Source organism: Delphinapterus leucas, chromosome 13 (assembly GCF_059928025.1).
Source record: "Delphinapterus leucas isolate spDelLeu-1000000601 "Yukka" chromosome 13, BTC_Dleu_Yukka2, whole genome shotgun sequence".
NCBI lineage: Eukaryota > Metazoa > Chordata > Mammalia > Artiodactyla > Monodontidae > Delphinapterus > Delphinapterus leucas.
In genome coordinates, this window is record NC_143141.1 from 1,029,745 (window position 1) to 1,047,087 (window position 17,343).

The 17,343-nt window shown below is 42.7% G+C and overlaps 1 protein-coding gene across 4 annotated transcripts in view; it reads left to right on the top strand.

Moving 5' to 3' along the window:
• SEPTIN10 (septin 10) overlaps positions 1–17,343 on the top strand; it is a 52,621-nt gene that overhangs the window by 18,238 nt on the left and 17,040 nt on the right. For 3 of the 4 annotated variants that reach the window (XM_022599043.3, XM_089922508.1, XM_089922509.1), the window contains exons 2-5: positions 1,889–1,957; positions 6,026–6,146; positions 6,563–6,758; positions 13,797–13,983. In XM_022599043.3, coding sequence (XP_022454751.2) covers positions 1,889–1,957; positions 6,026–6,146; positions 6,563–6,758; positions 13,797–13,983 — 573 coding nt within the window. The remainder of the gene's footprint in view (positions 1–1,888; positions 1,958–6,025; positions 6,147–6,562; positions 6,759–13,796; positions 13,984–17,343) is intronic. The other variant, XM_089922510.1, reaches the window with a different exon arrangement.

Below are 17,343 nucleotides of genomic sequence, written 5' to 3' on the forward strand. Positions count from 1 at the left end.
TGTGTGTACAGTTAAAACCACACTAGGCCAGTTCTGGTGGGCTTTGTATCATTACGTGCTTTTCACTTTTTAAATAGTAAAAACACAGCCAGTGCTTGTGTGTTCATCCCGAGCCTTGGCTGTGCTCTTATACGGGGCCTCTTCCCACTGGCCAGAGCCACCTGTCGCCACAGTGCGCTCAGTTAGTTGGCTGCTCAGGGTTTGGACTTGCTACGTGTCCTGTTAAGTCCCAGGGCCAGTCTTCAAAAGCTTACATTACCCAGAAAGTACCAGAGGAAGGGGGTCGTTAGCGTTGTGTAGAACGCAGTCCCGACGTGCCCCGTGTGTCTGTTGGTGTTGCGTTCACAGCCCAGGGTGGGGGGAGGGGCGGTTCGAGGCGCCAGACACGCCCCTCCCTTGCTGCAGGGTCCAGTCCCCCGTCCCATGTGTGGGCAAAGCTGTTCACTGCAGCGTAGTTCACTGTATTTAAAGACAGTGCATCCGCATGTTGTGTAGTTTACAGAACAGAGCGCTGTCCTGTAGAGGGAGTGAGGCAGCTCACATTCTGCGGAAACAGTCTGCACCAGAGAGGTTTTTTTTTTTTTTTTAAGAGGGAGTGTTCCTTATTTGTTTATTTATTTGTTTGTTTATTTATTAAACAGAGTCACAGATTTATTTATTTTTGGCTGCATTGGGTCTTCATTGCTGTGCGCAGGCTTTCTCTAGTTGCGGGACGCAGGCTTCTCATTGTGGTGGCTTCTCTTGTTGCGGAGCACGAGCTCTAGGCCCGTGGGCTCAGTAGTTGTGGCTCGCAGGCTATAGAGCGCAGGCTCAGTAGTTGTGGTGCACGGGCTTCTCATCGCAGCGGCTTTTCTTGTTGCGGAGCACAGGCTCTAGGCGCATGGGCTTCAGTAGTTGTGGCTCGTGGGCTTAGCTGCTCTGCGACATGTGGGATCTTCCTGGACCAGGGCTTGAACCCGTGTCCCCTGCATTGGCTGGCGGATTCTTAACCACTGCGCCACCAGGGAAGTCCCCCCACCATAGATTAAGTGGAAAGGAAACACCCGCTGCAGAGCATGGGTTATGTGTCATGTCTGTGAGCCAAAGAGACTGCACGTTCCCACCACGCGCATCCTCTACCCCCAGGAGGTGGCCTCTGGGGAGAGCACTGCTGAGGTTGCAGGGAATCAGGGGAGGAAGGGAACCTACTTATTCTGCTCTGTGTTCTCATTGGCACCGTTTGTGTTTTTTCTTACTACATCCATGTTCCTGTTACTTTTTAAAAAGGCCACGTTTCCTCCTTGCCTCGCACTGCCCTCCAGAGTAGGGCGGCAGTGCCCTTGAGGCGGTTGCTCGGAAATTAAATTCCCACAGCTTCTCTGGTACTGTGTTCCCCACTCCCTGCATACAGGTGACTGAGTACTTGGTCTACACTTGGTACAGTAGGACGAACACCAGCTTTGCAGTCAGAGTAGACCTGTGCCTACAGCTTACTGGCTTGTACGGTTTAGGGTGAGTTACTTAACCTTTCAGAATCCTAATTTTCTTGTGCAGGCTGTGGAGTGGTAATGTGTGTAGCTCAGATCTGTCCTGAGGATCAAATAAGAGCATGTACTCCGTGAGCTGGCATGATGATGGGCATGTGGTAGGGGTTCTATACATGATAATTTTTACATTTTTGTGTGTGTGGGTGTAAGTGCAATAATGTGTATCATGTGTTGACTATCACATATTACTTACCTGTGCAGATATCCTTCCAGCAAGAAAACCACAGTTTTAAACATGAGTCACTTGTGTAGATTACAAGTCAAAGCTTGGTGATAATGACAATATTGGAATTCCTTTTTAATGTAAGTACATTACTTAGATATAGGGTTTTTTGGAGTAATATCTGTGTTTTCTTTTTCAGCTCTTTCAGTCTCACATGGCAACAAAAACAGCTCATATGTCCCCACAAGTATTTGACAATGAAGAGAAAGTGAGTATATCTTTTAAGTAGACCCGCCTTGTACTCTGGATGCCTCTGTGGTTTCAGAATAACTACTGAGAGACCTGAAAGACTTTTGTTGCTACTTACCTTGAATATGAATTAACTGTTATGTTGATCCAAGTTAAAAATCAGTGACGAACTGCATCACTGTCGACTGTCCACAGCGTCTCTACCCTGCCTGACGTTAAGCAGATGCAGGTTCCAGCTCTGCCACGGCAGGCAGGGGCAGCCTGACACTGCTGTAGCTGGCGTCCTCACAGACCTTGATGATGACAGGGTGGGACGCCACGGGACGGCCCTGTCAGAGCCTTCCTGAGTGCGAGGTCAGACCTTAGTGCTTCTGAGGGCTTTCTGAGTGCCTGCACAGGAGGGATGTGTTTGGGTAATTTGTATTAAAAGTTATATTTAGAAAGAGGGAGTAAATTTAATTTGGTGAATGAGGTGAGTTGTCAGTGTTTTAAAAGAGAAAACAGTAACCATGAGCACGGGTCACGAGATCCCTTTCCTTTAGCTCCATGCTCCAGCAGCCTCTGCCTCCCAACACGTGCTGAGGTCCCCCCAGTTCTGATACTTGGTCATCTGGCCACCGAGCTGCCATCATTTTATCTCTGTTCTCTCATTGGTAGTTGTAGTCTGTTCCATCTTTATTTTATCACCTCGCAGACTTTGAATTACTCTTAATCGGTCTTCTAACACGTCGCTTTGCTGAAACTACTGTAATTGTTTAGTGAGTGATGCACTGAGTGCTCACTGCTCAGTCCTCATTCTCTCCAGCCCCTCTTCTTCATTAAATGATGCTGACCACTCCCACATTTTTGAAAAGATTCTTTTATTTCCATGACATTAAAATCACATGCTTTAGAACCAGGAGGGATTCTATAGGCCATTTAGTTCAACTTTTGTGCTTCCAATAGAAACTCTAACAAATACTGTTCTAATCCTCTTGAACGCTCTCACGGCCAGCTGGGAAGCATAGTGTGTTTCTTCATTCTCTCTTCTTTTTAAATCACAGAGATAACAGGCTTACCTGGTAAAAGGGACTCGAAGGGCACAACTCGTCCGTGGACTAGTTGTCTGTTGCTCTGTAACAAATGGCACGAGCTGAGCTGCTGAAAACAGCAGCTGTTGATTAGCGCCCAGCCTGCGGGTCGGGAGCGCCAGGCTGGCTCCCCTGGCTTCTCCACCCAGGCCTCACGTGCAGGAGGTCGGCTGCTGGTTCCCAGCTGGGACCGCACCCCACCCCACCCCCGACCCTTCCAGGTTGTCGGCAGAGTTCCATTCTTTGCTGGCCGGTTGCTGCCAGCTTCTGGAGATCATTCTTAGGTCCTTGCGACCCATACAGCAAGGGGAACTGGAAAGGCAAGGCCCCTTCATGCTTCAAATCCCTTCCACTCGGAAGTCCTCTGTCCCTTTTAAGGGTCCACCCTGGATAATCTCCCTTTCTAAGGTTAACTGATTTGGGACCGTAATGACATCTGTCAAACCCCTTCACCGCAGCACCTAGATTAGCGTTTGAATAACCAGAAGGTGTGGGTACACCGGTGCCAGCAGTCTTGGGGTCCTCGTGGGAACTCTCTCACCATATACAGTGACAAGCTCGTCTTTCTCACCTACACCTCCAGGTCCACTCCCAACAGTCTGTCACTACCCTTTGAGACATCTTCATCCATGTTCATATATATATATGAGAATATATGAAAAGATTTTTTCTTTCTGAAACTGAAATCACAGTGAATAAATCACTGTTTAGATACTTAGCATTTGAGATTTCTCCACGTGTGGAATGTGTCAGTCGTTCAGGATTCCATCGTGTGGATTCACTACAACTTGTTTATCCATTTGCCAGTTGTTGGGCCTTTGCTTGTTTCTTGCCACTTCTGACTGTTTGGAGGAAAGCTGCTACGACCATCCGTGCGTCAGTCCTTGTGTGGATGGGTGCTCTATCTTGGGTGCTGGTAAGCGGGGTCTTTTGGCTGTGTGGTTACGTGTACTTAACTTTATAAGAAACCACTGCCTGCCTTCCAGAGCGGCTGTGCCATTTTGCATGTGCAGCAGCGAACTTATCAGAGTTCCCATTTTTGTTCATCATCTCCAACGCTTGATGTTATCAGCCTTTTACATTTTTGCCATTTTAGTGGCTGTTCAGGGGTATCTCATTGTAGTTGTGCTTCACATTTTCCTGATAACTGTTAATAATGTTGCGCACTCTTTCATGTGCTCATTGGCTGTTTTGTTATCTTTTTTGTGAAGTGTCTGTTCAAGTGTTTTACCCATTTTTTTTAAAGTGGGTTGTCTTGTTATTGAATCTTACAAAATTCTTTATGTATTCTGAATACAAGTGCTTTGTCATATATATACTATTTTCTCCCAGTCTGTGACTTGCATAGTCCTTGATAACTCTAAGTTTTTAATTTTGATTAAGTAGACAAATAGGTAAATAATAGATTGTCACAATACCACACTCCTTGGTGATTGTAGCCTCAGATTAGGTACTGTAAGTCCTTCAGCTTGTTCTTTTGTACAGTCATTCTAGCTGTTCTAAGTCTTCTGCCTTCCCATATGAATTTTACCATCAGCAGTTGGTTACTGTATCGACAGCATATATTTGGGTCTTGCTCTTTTATCCAGTCTGACAATTTCCTTTTAATTGAAAAGTTTAGACCTACGCTGTCTAGTATGGTGGCCACTAGCCACACGTGGCTATTTAAATTTAAATTAGTTAAAATTAAATAAAATTAAGAAGTTCCTTCCTCGGTTGCATGCGTCACGTGCAGGTGCTCAGTGACTGCACGTGGCTGGTGGCTCCAGTTGGCAGCTCAGCATTGTCACGGAAGGTCCTGTTGGACAGCTGGCTTAGGCCACTTCTGTTTAATTATAGACGCACCTGGTTTAAGTCTACCAACTGGCCATGTGTGTTCTTTTTTTTTACGTTTTTTTTTTTTTGAATTTTATTTTATTTTTTTTATACAGCAGGTTCTTATTAGTTATCCATTTAATACATATTAGTGTATACATGTCAATCCCAACCTCCCAGTTCATCCCACCACCACTTCCCCCCTTGGTGTCCATACATTTGTGGCCATGTGTTTTCCATTTGTCCCATTTGTTCTTTCATTTTTTTTTCTTTTCCTGCCTCCTTCTGGATTAATGGAGTATTTTTATGATTGCTTACTAGCTAACCCTCTTTGGTCTTTTATTTTTTTAAACAGTAATTGATGTGGGCTTTAACTTATCACTCACTGCCTTCAGTGTTGCAGCACTTCCTGTATAGTGTAGAAACCTTACGACAGTGTAACTCCATTCCCCTTCCCATCTTTTGTGCCGTCAACAGTCATGCATCCTGCTTCTCCATGTATCATAAATCCTGTAATACACTGTTGTTATTGCTTTAAGCAGTCAATCTATATTTTCAAGAAATTAAAACTAGCAAAAAATTCTCTTACGTTTACCCATATTTTTACCTTTCTGACAGTCTTCATCCTTTTTGTAGATCTGAGTTTCCATCTGTTGTCATTTTCCTTTCTCTTGGAGAACTTTTAGCATTTCTTGTCGTGTAGCATTTCTGGCCGTGCCATTTCGTAAATGTCATTTGTACATTTAGCAAATGTAGCGGTCTTCATTTGCCTTCACCTGTGAGGGGTGTTTTCATTGGATACAGAACTCGGGGCTGTCACTTCTTCTTTGGCGCTTTACTGGTGCTGTTCTGTCGTCTTTTGGTGCGCGTCTTATGTTTTACTTGTCTGTAATACGCCTTCCCACCCCTGGTTGCTTGTAAAGTTTTCTTCATCCAACAGTATTTTCCTGTTTTGGAAAATCAAATATTTTTATGTCATAAGTAGTGCTGGACTCTCATCATAGGAAGATAATAAGAAATATGTGTTTTGAGGGTCTGGACACAGGTTTCTCACAAACTTAACCAGTTGTATCTTGGGGGAGGTATAATGATCAAAAAGTCTTTAATTTTTTTCTGATGAATTATGTTTATCTCTAATGTGCCTATATCCTGTTTTAGTAAGACTTTAAAAAATTGTTGCCGTTGTTTTTGTTTCCTTTCAGCAAAAAAAAGAAAATACTCGTTCTTTAGCCATGTCTGGCCATGTTGGTTTTGAGAGTCTGCCTGATCAGCTGGTCAACAGATCAATTCAGCAAGGCTTCTGCTTTAATATTCTCTGCGTGGGTAAGTGCCAAGCCCCCCTAGATTCTTCCTTCCTGTTCCTGTGCTCACTTCCTTCTTGTCATGAGCAGCATGGTGCCCACATTAGCAACTTAAGATCATGATTACAGATTTTTTTCCAGTTATTTAAATTCTATCAGTTTTGGTTTTCTTAGCTCTACTGCTTTAAACTTTTTGTTTGTTCTTTAAACATTTCAGTGCTTTCTTCAGAGTTCTGAGTAACTTAGCACACGTGATTCATTTTTATGCTCTGCTGGTGACTCAGTGGACCAGCCTTAGCATGTATTTATTTCAGGGACAATCCAGCCTTTGAAGTATCCGAAATATTTGGGACCCATGAAACCATTGTAAGAGTTTACTGTTCTGTTTTTCTTCATCCATCCTGTGCACCTGTGAAGATGTACCTGCATTTCTTTCAGGGGAGACTGGAATTGGAAAATCAACGCTGATTGACACACTATTTAATACGAATTTTGAAGACCATGAATCCTCACATTTTTACCCACATGTTAGACTTAAAGCCCAGACATATGAACTCCAGGAAAGTAACGTTCGATTGAAATTGACCATCGTGAATACAGTGGGATTTGGTGACCAAATAAACAAAGAAGAGAGGTACACGCTTTCCTCTTGTAATAAATAGGTTTTTCTTATTTCAGGATATCTGCCTTCTTGCCCTATGTGCTGTGATTTGATTTTCAACTGTGGAAACCCATGCCTTTCCTCCCAGACTTAAATTTTTTAAATAATTAAGCAATATTTTATTATTGTTAACAAATTGACATTTTTCTATCCAGTTGTCTAATTTCTTTAGAGTAATTTGAATCACATTTTTTAAATGCGTGTTTCAGCAAAAATAGTAATAGTTTTAGTTATTTCCTGATATGACAATTTGGTGTATATTAAGTGATTTTAACTAATTTTCAGGCAAGACTTGTCTTGTTGAGAAAAAAAAAAAACAACAACAAGGCATATATGGCAAATATATAATCGCCAAATCCATGTGCATGAATTGTTTTGTGAAATTCTAACTAAATTAGCCAGGTACATTATTAAGCATCGCAGGAAAGATTTGATAATGAAATTTTTATTTGTATTTTATATTAGGTCACTATTTTTGTCATTATTTCTAAGGTATTATAATTATTCTTTTTCTTTAAATTTATTTATTTATGTATTTATTTTTATTATTTTGGGGTGGGGGTGCTGTGACCGGTCTTAGTTGAGGTACGCAGGCTCTTTGTTGTGGCGTGCGAGGTTTCTCTCTCTAGTTGTGGTGCATGGGCTCCAGAGCACGTGAGCTCTGTAGTTTGCAGCACGCGGGCTCTCTCGTTGAGGTGCACGGGCTCAGTAGTTGTGGAGCGTGGGCTCAGTAGTGTGGTGCGCAGGCTTAGTTACTCTGCAGCCTGTGGGATCTTAGTTCCCAACCAGGGATCGAACCCACCTCCCCTGCATTGGCAGGCAGACTTTACCATTGGACCAGCAGGGAAGCCCCTCCTATGGTATTATAAAGATTGATTATAGATTCTATATGAAATTTAAACTATAAAAGGAGGAAATAGACTGGGGCAAAGCAATGACTTTTTGTTCTTTCTCCTTTTTGAAAGTTATATATTTTCATTATTAGAGGTAGTTTCCTAGGTCCTAAAAGTTTGCTTTAGAGGGAAAATATGTTGCATCATTGACTGTCTTTATGTGTTAGCCTGAACACAAGTGTTCTACTTTAGAATTCAGGAAACAGTTTTGTGGGCTTTCTGGAGGAAGCAGGTCGGTGGAGGAGGCAAAGGCCTTTTCTGTATAGAAATCATTTACATTTATTCTTAGATATTTGGTAGTTTTGATGATCTTGTAAATGGCATCTTTTACAAATATTTCATTTTCTATTTGGTGTATGGAAATATAATTGATCTTGCATATAGCCACTTCTGTGAATTCTCTGATTAATTCCAATAACTCGTCTCTAAATTTGTTTAGGTTTTCTATGTATGTAATAGTATAATCTGCAAATAATGGCATATTCTTCCTTTCTAATTCTTTTGTTTCTTCTTTTTAAATAAGTTTTATTGCTGTATAATTTTTAAAAAATTTATTTGTTTTTTATTTTTGGCTGCATTGGGTCTTCATTGCTGCGCATGGGCTTTCTCTAGCTGCAGCGAGCGGGGGCCACTCTTCGTTGCGATGCACGGGCTTCTCATTGCGGTAGCTTCTCTTGCTGTGGAGCACGGGCTCTAGAGTGCAGACTCAGTAGTTGTGGCTCACGGGCTCCAGAGCGCAGGCTCAGTAGTTGTGGCGCACGGGCTTAGTTGCTCCGCAGCATGTGGGATCTTCCCAGATCAGGGATTGAACCCGTGTCTCCTGCGTTGGCAGGCGGATTCTTAACCATTGCACCACCAAGGAAGCCCTATTGCTGTATAATTTACATAGAATAATACAATGCATTGTTTGCTTAAGCGTACAATTTAGTTACTTTTGACAAACATGTAGTTCCTACCCACCACCACGACAGTTATAGGAAATGTCCACAGCCTTGAGTCCCCTCACGTGCCCTGCAGCCCACTTCTTCCCCAGGGGCTCCCCAGGGGCGGTGCCTTCTCCTGGGGTGGGTGCTGTGGCTTCTCCCCGGCGCCCTCTTGTGAAGTCTCGGTACTTTGGCCTCCCTGAGTGCCTGTCTCTCCTCCGTCCTCAGTGGGTCTGCCAGGCTTTGTGCCCTCTTTTGTGCTGGGCCCCAGAAACTTGTCTGCAGGCAGTGGGGCTGGGAGGCTGTAGACTCCCCTCATTCATCTCCCAGTGATCAGCATTTTTACTGCCTGTTGTCCTGTGTCTGAAACCCCCTTTCCATATATTTTGTCCGGGCGGGGGTGGGGGCGGAGGCGGGGTGTGGATCCGGTTGCTGCTCCTCCAGCATGGCTGAAGACAGTGGTCTTTATTTCCTTTCTCACATTTTAATACCTGACTGCACTGGGACTGGCAGTACTCCACTAGAGTCAGTGGAGATAGTGGGCATCTTTGCCTTGCCCTGACTCCAAAGGGAAAGCTCCCTTTTTGCCCTGAATTATGCTGCTTTCTTTTTTTCAGTTAGAATAAGGAAGTTACTTTATATTATTAGTAAGAGTTGTTTTTTTAAAATCATGAATACATATTATTATCAGGTATTTTTTGGATTCTGTGGAAAAGATTGTAATTTTTCTCCTTTAATCTTTAATAAGATGAATTACAGTAACTGACTTTTTATTAGTAAATTAACCTGGCAGTCTTGGATACCATTTGGTATTCTTTTTATATTGTGCTGTATCTGATTTTTTTTTTTCCTTTTAGTATTTTTGCATGTTATGTCTATAAGTGAGGTTTTCAACCAGTATCTTATACTATCCGTTTTTTTTTTTTTTAAATAAATGTTATGTTAGCCTTCTAAAATGGGTTTGGGGAGTTTTTCACTCTGTTTTTTGGAAAAATTTGTGTAAGATTAGAGTTATTCTTCCCTGGAATGATTGGTGGAACTTGCCAGTAAAACCATCTGGGCCTTGAGTTTTCTGAGAAGATTTTGAGTTATTAATTTTCTTTAATGATTATAGGACAATTTGGAGTTGTTTTTTGAGACAGCTTTGAAAAGTTACAATTTTCCAGGAATCTGTTTCATCCAAATTCCCAAATATATTTACTTAAAGATGTTGATAGTATTCTTCTAACATATTTTCATTGTCTTCATCATCTGTAATGACATCTGCACCTCCTTTCCTGGTACTGGTCATTTGTGCTTGTTTCTCTTCTCCTTGGTCAGCCTTGACAAAGTGTGGTAAGTTTACTTGGTCTTTTCAAATTTTGGCTTTGTCAATTCTATCAATTTTATACTTACTGTTTTTCCTATTTTATTAATTTCTGCTCTTATATCTGTAATTACTTTTCTTTGGATTTTGATCTAATTTGCTCTGATTTCTCACTGATTCTCAGCCTTATGTATTTAAGATTATAAATTACCCTCTAAGTATGGCTTTACCCATACTTACCCTCTAAGTGTGGCTGCATCCCACAAATTTTGATATGTAGTATTGATATTTCCAATTTCAATTAACTTTTTCTTTAATTTTATCCTGAAGAATAGATGCTTTTATCACTAGGTAGCGACCTCTTCCTCTTGTGAGGCTTCTGTGTTGTCAGACGTCACTTCCTTGTGGAGGCATGCTCTTCTTTCCTTCACTCCAGCCTTTGGGTACTCTTGTGCTTTAGGTGTGCTTCTGATCAAGCATATGGTTTTCTTTTTTAAAATCCACTGTGACAATATTTATTTTTAATTGTGTGCTTAGTCCATTCACAGGTAATATATTTACTGATATTTTAGGTTTAAATTTACCATCTCATTTTGAGTTTTCTGTTGGTCGCGAGTTTCACATTTCTTTTTCCTTTCTTGCTTGATTTCTATTCTTGTGGCTGTTACCCTAGAAATTACAAACATAATCTCTAACCTAATCAAGGTTTGAGGTTAATTAATATTTGTACTTGTCCTCAATGATACAAATAGACAATAAAATGGAATTTTGAACAGTTAAACTGTTAACCGCCCCCCCACCCCTCCAACTTACCCTGTCATGTTTTCTCTCTCTTTTTCCTAACCACACAAGACATTATTATTATCATTTTATATAGCCAGTATTTACTACCCTCTTAACCAAAATTTTCTGTTTTACTCTCATACTTGAAATTTTAGTTGGGTATACAATTCTGGGTGGGCATTTATTTTCTTTCCTCCCACTGAAGATACCATTCCACTGTCTCCTGGCTTCTGTTTTTACTGCTGAGAAGGCAGCTGTGAGTCTGTCTTCCCCTTAAGAGTATCCTCCTTATTTTCCTCCAGTGCTTTTAAGATCTTTGTTTTTGTTGTTCTCCAGTTTTACCGTGATATATCTAGGTTTTATTTATTTATAATTTATCCTGATTGTGATTTGTTTGACTTCTTGAGTCTGAACAGTATCATCAGTTCTTTTAAAAAATCTGAGACATCATCTCTTCAGATGCTGTTTCTGCCCCTTCTGAAACGGTGTTAAAATGTATGTTAGACCTTCTCGTTATGTCTTCTGTGTTTATTAATCTCTCTTCCATAGTTTTATCTTTTTTTTTTCTTCTCTCTATTGTTTTCTGGATAATTAGTTTGGATTTATCCTCCAGTGTACTGATTCTCTCTTTAGCTGTGTCCAATATGCTTTTAAACTAATCCATGAGTTTTTCATTCTGGTTATTATAGTTTTCAAATCTATACATTCTGTGTGGTTCATATTCATATCTGTAGGATCACTTTTTGTTACTTTACTATTCCCAGCACGTATATTCAAGTTCACCTTTATTTCTATTTTGTAACTATATCTTATAATTCCAGTACATTGCAATTTTGCAGTTATTGTACTGATGTTTGTTTTTTCCTTTGGTTCTTATTCATTGTGCCTTTTCTCCCCTATATGCTTGGTTGTTTTTTTATTGGAGTTCTCATGGTCTTTGAATATTTGCGGAGATACTCAAAACAGATTTGGATTTGCTTACATTAGGTCCCTCTGGGTGTTAATACTCAGGATCCTAGTTTCGTGGCTTGAGGTTCTCAGAATCAGAGGCCATGTGTGAACCCGGGCCGTGGATTCCTGTGAGGGCTGACCCCGTGGCCACAAGTTCTTGAGGCTGGTTCTCCCTCTCCGTTTATTTTCCCAACTTCATTTAGTGCCAGGGCAACATTCCCTCACATCCTTGGGGAGGGGGGAGGAACTGCGGGTTTACTTCTAGCTCATTCCCGCACTGAAGGTGTAGATCTGAGGACCTCAGCGCAGTGTGGGGAGGCAGTCTCCTGTGTGGACCTGGACTTTGCTTTCTTCCTTCTTGTCCCGCAAATCCTTCGGGAGCAAAGCCGAAGAACCACATTGACAAACTGGCCTCAGGATGAAACTAGCACTGATGCTTTTAGTGCAGGGGCTGGTACACCTTTTCTGTAAAGGCCAGAGAAGTAAATATCTCAAGCTTTGCAGAACCTATGGCCTCTGTCCAAACTACTCTGCTTGTAGCGAAAAAGCAGCCTCAGACTATGAATAACAAAGGAACGTGGCTGGATTTGGCCCATTTACCAAGCCCGCTCTGGTCCTCTGCTCACCTCCCTGTTTCTACTCTCTTCAGTTTTGAGGTGGTTACTTCCTTACCCTTTATGAGTACTTTGAAAAAGGAGGTGGTTTTTGTATTTTAAGCCAGTGTCTTTCATTTCATTGAAGATTGAACCTGCAAGGTACTGGAAACGGAAGCCTAGAGGAAAATACTGTGGAAGAATTTCTAATGTTATTATTATTTATTTAACAAAAAATGTTTATGGTTTTCATTTATGACAGGCATTATGCAAAGCATTCAGATAGAGGAGTGTTTATGGCTATTTATAATTGATCTATTTTAAGTCATTAATAGAAGCTTCTTTGGAAATTTTATGTTAAATATGTACTTACAGATTAATTTTTACTGTTTTATGATTTTGGGGATGGCATCACGTTGGGTCACATTTAGACCAGTTTCCCAAGGATGGTGTCCCCGATAGTACATCTGATGTGGTGAAGGTGTGCTGTTGTGTTGTTGTGTGGAGAGCACAGAAGCGTAAGGTCCCGTCTCTGTCCCCAGCTGCGTGCCGTGTGCCTGGGGACAACAGGGGTTCTATGAGTTTGAAAGAAGGAGGTGATGATCCTCAAGGACTGGCAGGGCCAGGCGTTCCGCTGAATGCACATTTATTAGTACTGCAGCTGCACAGTTACTGACTGCTCTGTTTAGGGGCTACAGGGATAAGTGTAGAGGTGTCCAGGGAATTTGATAGAGGATCCGCTTGCTGCTTTTTTCACTTGGAAGCCCAGATTTGCCTGATGAGAATAGTTACGCATAGAAAGTTGAGGTTCACAGGCGGTGATTTAGCATACCAAAATGAAGTGGACCGTTCACAAACTATTGTCTGCAGTGCATCGTGCTGTGAGCTGCACCCTGAAGGGTGAACAGCCTGGAACAGCTGTGGGGGCAGACGCGCCAGGCGGGAGGAGGGTCCAGGCAAGGACTCGGCGTGTCGGCTGCGACGGGCTTTCCCTTGCTTGTAAGTAAATAAGGTCATGCCTGCGTCACCAGTTAGGCGCTTCCACGTGGGTGTGCCCTTCCTCCTTACTATGTTAATGCTTTCCACGCCTCACGATCCGATTTCAGAAGCAGGGAGTCATGGAATTTGACTTAAGTATCTTTTAAGTTGTTGATACTCGTGCCTTCTCTCAGCAGAATAATATGCCATGTCCAGTTTGGTTGCAATTAGACGCCTACCCTCCTTCAGCAGCCTGGCAAGTGTGGGAAGCCGTGCCAGAAGGGCTCCAGCGTGTGAATGAGTGTGAGAGGGAATTAGTGTACGTTCAGTGTTGTTTCTATAAAATGGTTTAAAGCACAGGTTGTTCTGATGGTTTCAAAGTACTGCCTTTGTACCTGCACGTTTGCACATTGTTTTATTACTTATCTGTTTAGCATAGATAGCAACTGTTCACTGATCTCAAACTTTAGATTTATGCATATACCTTATTATTATTCACTGATCTCAAACTTAGATTTATGCATATACCTTATTAAGGTATCATGAATATATTGTATTAAATATTTAAATAATTGTTTTTTCAGCTACCAACCAATTGTTGACTACATCGACGCTCAGTTTGAGGCCTATCTCCAAGAAGAGTTGAAAATCAAACGCTCCCTCTTTAACTACCACGACTCTCGCATCCACGTGTGCCTCTACTTCATCTCCCCAACAGGCCACTCTCTGAAGACACTGGATCTCTTGACCATGAAAAGCCTGGACAGCAAGGTGGGTTTGGAAAAGGACCAACCATCGTGCTTCAGTTCATTTTAATAGTTCCAAGTTCATTCACTTGGAACTATTAAAGTATCTTTATGATATATATATGATATATACATATGTCATAACTCTTATTCTGTGCATTTTAAAAACATTTGATAATTTTCAATTTTAGGATATTTTCCAGAGAAATTCAGTTTGGGAGATGAGATGCAAAGAAAAAGCATTAACATAAAATTTTAGTCCTTTTTTAGTGATTAAATTGCATGCCAGAATAGGGGTATTCATTTTCACGTAACTATAGAATTTATTTGACACTAACTTTACTGTATGACATATTAAGTGAGAAGCAGCTCACTGATGAAGATCAAGGTCTAAAGTCTCACCACATACTACAGTAAATTACATTTTTATTTCAACTGTATCCAGAAAACCTATTTTTGAATTTCTGAGCCAATGAGCTATGTATAAATTCAGGGAGCTGTAAAATATAGTATCTACAAATTGACTCACTTCAGATTTTTTTTATTTCTTTAAAAGATAGTTAAAGACTACTGTCTTATACTAAAAAAGTCTCCAGGGTTCTCCTGTGACCTCTGATGGTGTGAGGGATGCAGCTCCGTTACCTGGCTGAGCATTTCGTGAGCTAGGACTGGGAAAGCAAGGACATCTGGCCACTGCTGCTTTCTGTATGGAAGTCGGTGTGGAAGGCACGCGGGCCAGCGGGTGCAGCGTCAGTGCAGAGATGGGCTGGCTTCTGACAAGTACCACAGTCCCCAGGCTGTGACGGGCCTGGAGGAAGCTGATGTGAGAGTCTGTTCACCTGATCGGATGTTCTGACCATTTAGCCGGTTGTTTTCATAGTTGAGTCTGATACAGGAAACCCATCTTATTCAAGGGACATAAACGCAAGAGTGCACAGCTCTGTCTCAGGCTGCGCTTGTCTGGTGGCGGCAGAGGTGCCTGCAGTACTCGCTCTGCCACCTAATCGCCCCTTGTTCCTGGCAGGTTTCTACCCTCCGAGCGTCCGTCTCCCTGCCTCTCAAACCAGAACCAGGAGACCATCTCCCTCGAAGGCAGGTGTGAGGGTGGACTAAATCGACAATGTGTCTTGTTCTTACTACAGGGCTCCACGGCTCCCTCCACGTGGAGAGTTACCTGCTGTGCGGGTGGTGCCACGTCCCCCTCCGCCAGGGCCACTGTCGTGGCTGGGCCAGCCCTCTTGGTTCTTAGGGTCCCAGGATGCACATCAGCAACAAGCCTCAGGGGACTCCGAGGAGCAAGGGTTGTCCCTACTGGTCCTGAGGGCACACAGCACACTCAAGGCCACACGGTGGGGTGGGAGTGGGGGGGAGGGAGGGGGAGGGGTCGTCAACCTGGGCTCAGCCTCTATCAGGGTCTGAGGGTGAGGCATCTGGGGTTTCACAGGTTCCCCCTTTGGTGGTGACTCTAAAGCACTAGCGTGCAAATTGGGGCTGGCAAGGGAGAGGCAGGTCGCTCCAGGCTTGGCCATCTAGGGTTTCTGAAAGGGGGTCCTCCAGGCAGGGCTGCCCGGTTCCTTACCTGATGGTAGCCAGTAGCTATGTCCGCAGCTGCAGTGGGTTTATTCGAATGGATGTCTTTGAAATAGATGCCTCAGCAAAGGTCAGTTTCAGGCGCATATGCTACAATCAAAAAGCTTAACGTCATGTATGTACACTGGCCTGCTCCTGCTATTAATAGTGGAATCAATTAGAAGTTACTAACTTGGCATAATTTATAGAATATCTATGTATCAATATTATATGATACCAAAATCAAGAACTTGGCATCAAATTTTTATATACTTTGACTAATTTATCTTCAAAGCTGTTTACCCACAATTGCTGAAAAGTTTATTTCATGGATAGTTGGAAAAATCTTTACCTCCTTTGGAACATATTTAAGACCAATAAATCCAAATGTACACAGTAAATCAGTGTGAAATTGGAGAAGAAAAATACATTTAAGAATAGAAAAGGAATTATGATATTTAGTTTTCACTTTCATTCTGAAAATCACATTGATAGCTCACTCTTTTGGCACACATGACTACTTAGCCTGAAGTCTTTCACTAAAAACGAACTAATAACCCAAAAGACCTATAAACCCCTGAATTTGTGGAGATATCACTCTTTGGTGGGGACGTTAATCATACAGAACTAGCGTCGCAGGTCAGTTGGTCTTCAGGACCCCACATCTCTTCCTCTCAGGCCAGTGATAGGACTTTTAAATAATGCTGAGAAAGGGGGACTTCCCTGGTGGCACAGCGGTTAAGAATCCGCCTGCCAGTGCAGGGGACACGGGTTCGATCCCTGATATGGGAAGATCCCACATGCCACGGAGCAACAAAGCCCGTACACCACAACTACGGAGCCTGCGTTCTAGAGCCCCGCGAGCCACAGCTGCTGACCCATGTGCCACAACTACTGAAGCCCATGCGCCTAGAGCCTGTGCTCTGCAACAAGAGAAGCCACCGCAATGAGAAGCCCGTGCACTGCAACAAAGAGCAGCCCCCGCTCGGCGCAACTAGAGAAAGTCAGCGTGCAACAATGAAGACCCAACGCAGCCAAAAATAAAATAAAATAATGTAAAAAAAATAATGCTGAGAAAGTTATTCCTTTGAGTCATGAACGTCTTTAGTTGGTATTCGTAAAATCTCCTTCTTTCAACATCTTGGTAAGAGCCTGACAATGGGGTGCAGGTCAGATGAAGTCATTGGGAAAAGGGACCTGCTTAAATGAGAGGCAGAAGGAGGCCCTTGGCCTGTTCTGTAGGTCTGCTGAGATCAGTCACCCTGATTACTTAGTGCTTAGAGTATTAAGAAATAAAAAATTCTTAATGAATTATGCAGTGGATTTCAGCTCACGGCTTACATTTTATTTATTTTGTGTATGATGGAATTGTCAGAGACTGAGAGAAGAAAATGTGAGATTTCTAAACCTGAATTCAGATGAAAGATGAGCTTTATAAGAGCTGTGCTTTATTTATTTATGTATGGATGGATGGATGGGTGGATGGCTGCGTTGGGTCTTCGTTGCTGCGCGTGGGCTTTCTCTAGTTGTGGTGAGCAGGGGCTACTCTTCGTTGCGGTGCGCGGGCTTCTCGTTGCAGTGGCTTCTCTTTTTGTGGGGCACGGGCTCTAGGCCCGAGTTCTCCAGTAGTTGTGGCACATGGGCTCAGTAATTGTGGCTTGAGGGCTCTATAGCGCAGGCTCAGTAGTTGTGGCGCACGGGCTTAGTTGCTCCGCGGCATGTGGGATCTTCCCAGACCAGCGCTTGAACCCGTGTCCTCTGCATTGGCAGGTGGATTCTTAACCACTGTTGTCACCAGGGAAGTGCCAGAGCTCTG